This window comes from Octopus bimaculoides, chromosome 28 (assembly GCF_001194135.2).
Source record: "Octopus bimaculoides isolate UCB-OBI-ISO-001 chromosome 28, ASM119413v2, whole genome shotgun sequence".
Taxonomy (NCBI): domain Eukaryota; kingdom Metazoa; phylum Mollusca; class Cephalopoda; order Octopoda; family Octopodidae; genus Octopus; species Octopus bimaculoides.
The window spans coordinates 6,424,091-6,425,448 of record NC_069008.1 but is presented as its reverse complement, the minus strand read 5'-3'; the positions used below and the strand labels follow the sequence as shown (position 1 = coordinate 6,425,448).

Here is a 1,358-nt window from a genome sequence, read left to right as displayed (position 1 = left end):
CCCCCACCCCACCCATCGCTTGACAACTGATGCTGGTGTGTTTACGTTCCTGTCACTTAGCGGTTCGGCAAAAGAGACCAATAAAATAAGTCCTGGGGTCAATTTGTTTGACTAAAGGTGGTGCTCCAGCATGGCTGCAGTCGAATGGCTGAAACAAGTAAGAGAATAAAAAAAGACAATAGTTCTCACCTTCTTTCTCACAGAGTTCCCCTTCGTAATCGGTGCCAAAGCACTCACATGTGACGTGGTCATAGTGGTTAATACACGTGCTGTTATGTTGACAGGGATTCTCCTCTTCGTCACACTGATGGTGGCACCCCTCTGTCACATTCTGCGACGTCTCTATGGGTACATGAATGTAGTCCCCATCGGAGTTCTCATACATCAGGTCCTTCAGACAACCAATGAACGAGATAAATTCAGAGTTCTGAGGTACATCAGTGCCTGGAAGACAAAAGGGGAATTGTGAAAGATGAAGGAGTGAAAGACAAAAAAAAAAAAAAAATTTTGAAATAAAAAAGGAAAAAAAAAGAATGAACGAGAAAAAAGAAAATTATGAAAGAAAAAAGAAGGAGAATGAATGAAAGAGAAGAAAGAAAATTATGAAAGAAAAAAGAAAGAAAAAGAATGAGAGAAAAGAAAATTATGAAAAAAAGAAAGAGAGAAAAAAGAAAATTATGAAAAAAAAGAAAGAGAAAAAAGAAAATTATGAAAAAAAAGAAAGAGAAAAAAGAAAATTATAAAAGATAAAAAAGGAAAAAGAATGAGAAAAAAGAAAATTATGAAAGAAAAAAGAAGGAAAAGAATGAAAGAAAAAGAAAAGAAAAGAAAAAAAGAAGGAAAAAGAATGAGAAAAAAGAAAAAAGAAAAAAGGAAAAATGAATGAAATCATAATTTGTTACATAAGCAGAAGACTAACACATTGGTGTGGGAAGAGTTGATTATGTGACCCCCCCAGTTCATCACTAGTACAGTATTAATGATTACCCTGCCCCAGGAAATATGAACAGTAATGATATCCTTGGTAAGATTTGAACTCAGAATGTAAAGAAACAAAGCAAATTCTGTAAACTTATTTTATTCAAAGACTTCAAAAGCTCAAACAATGGAGTGAATAGGAATGGTTTCAAATTTTGGAACCATGCCAGCAACACAAAGACAGAACTCAGAACATCAAGGAGAAATGAGATGCTGAGGAGTGTTTGCCAGCATCATCATCATCGTAATCATCGCTTAGTGTCTGTTTTCCATGCTGACTGGGGACTGGAATACTGCAGGATGGTCTTGGACGAAACCTTTTTAATCGTAGAGCTGCTGAATCAGGGCTGAACAATAACAACAAAGAAGGATACATTAAA

General features: G+C 35.6%; 1 protein-coding gene across 1 annotated transcript in view; it reads right to left on the bottom strand.

The window, feature by feature from the left end:
- Positions 1 to 1,358, bottom strand: part of LOC106880974 (axotactin) — a 67,805-nt gene that overhangs the window by 64,176 nt on the left and 2,271 nt on the right. The window contains exon 3 of the mRNA XM_052977754.1: positions 190 to 444. Coding sequence (XP_052833714.1) covers positions 190 to 444 — 255 coding nt within the window. The remainder of the gene's footprint in view (positions 1 to 189; positions 445 to 1,358) is intronic.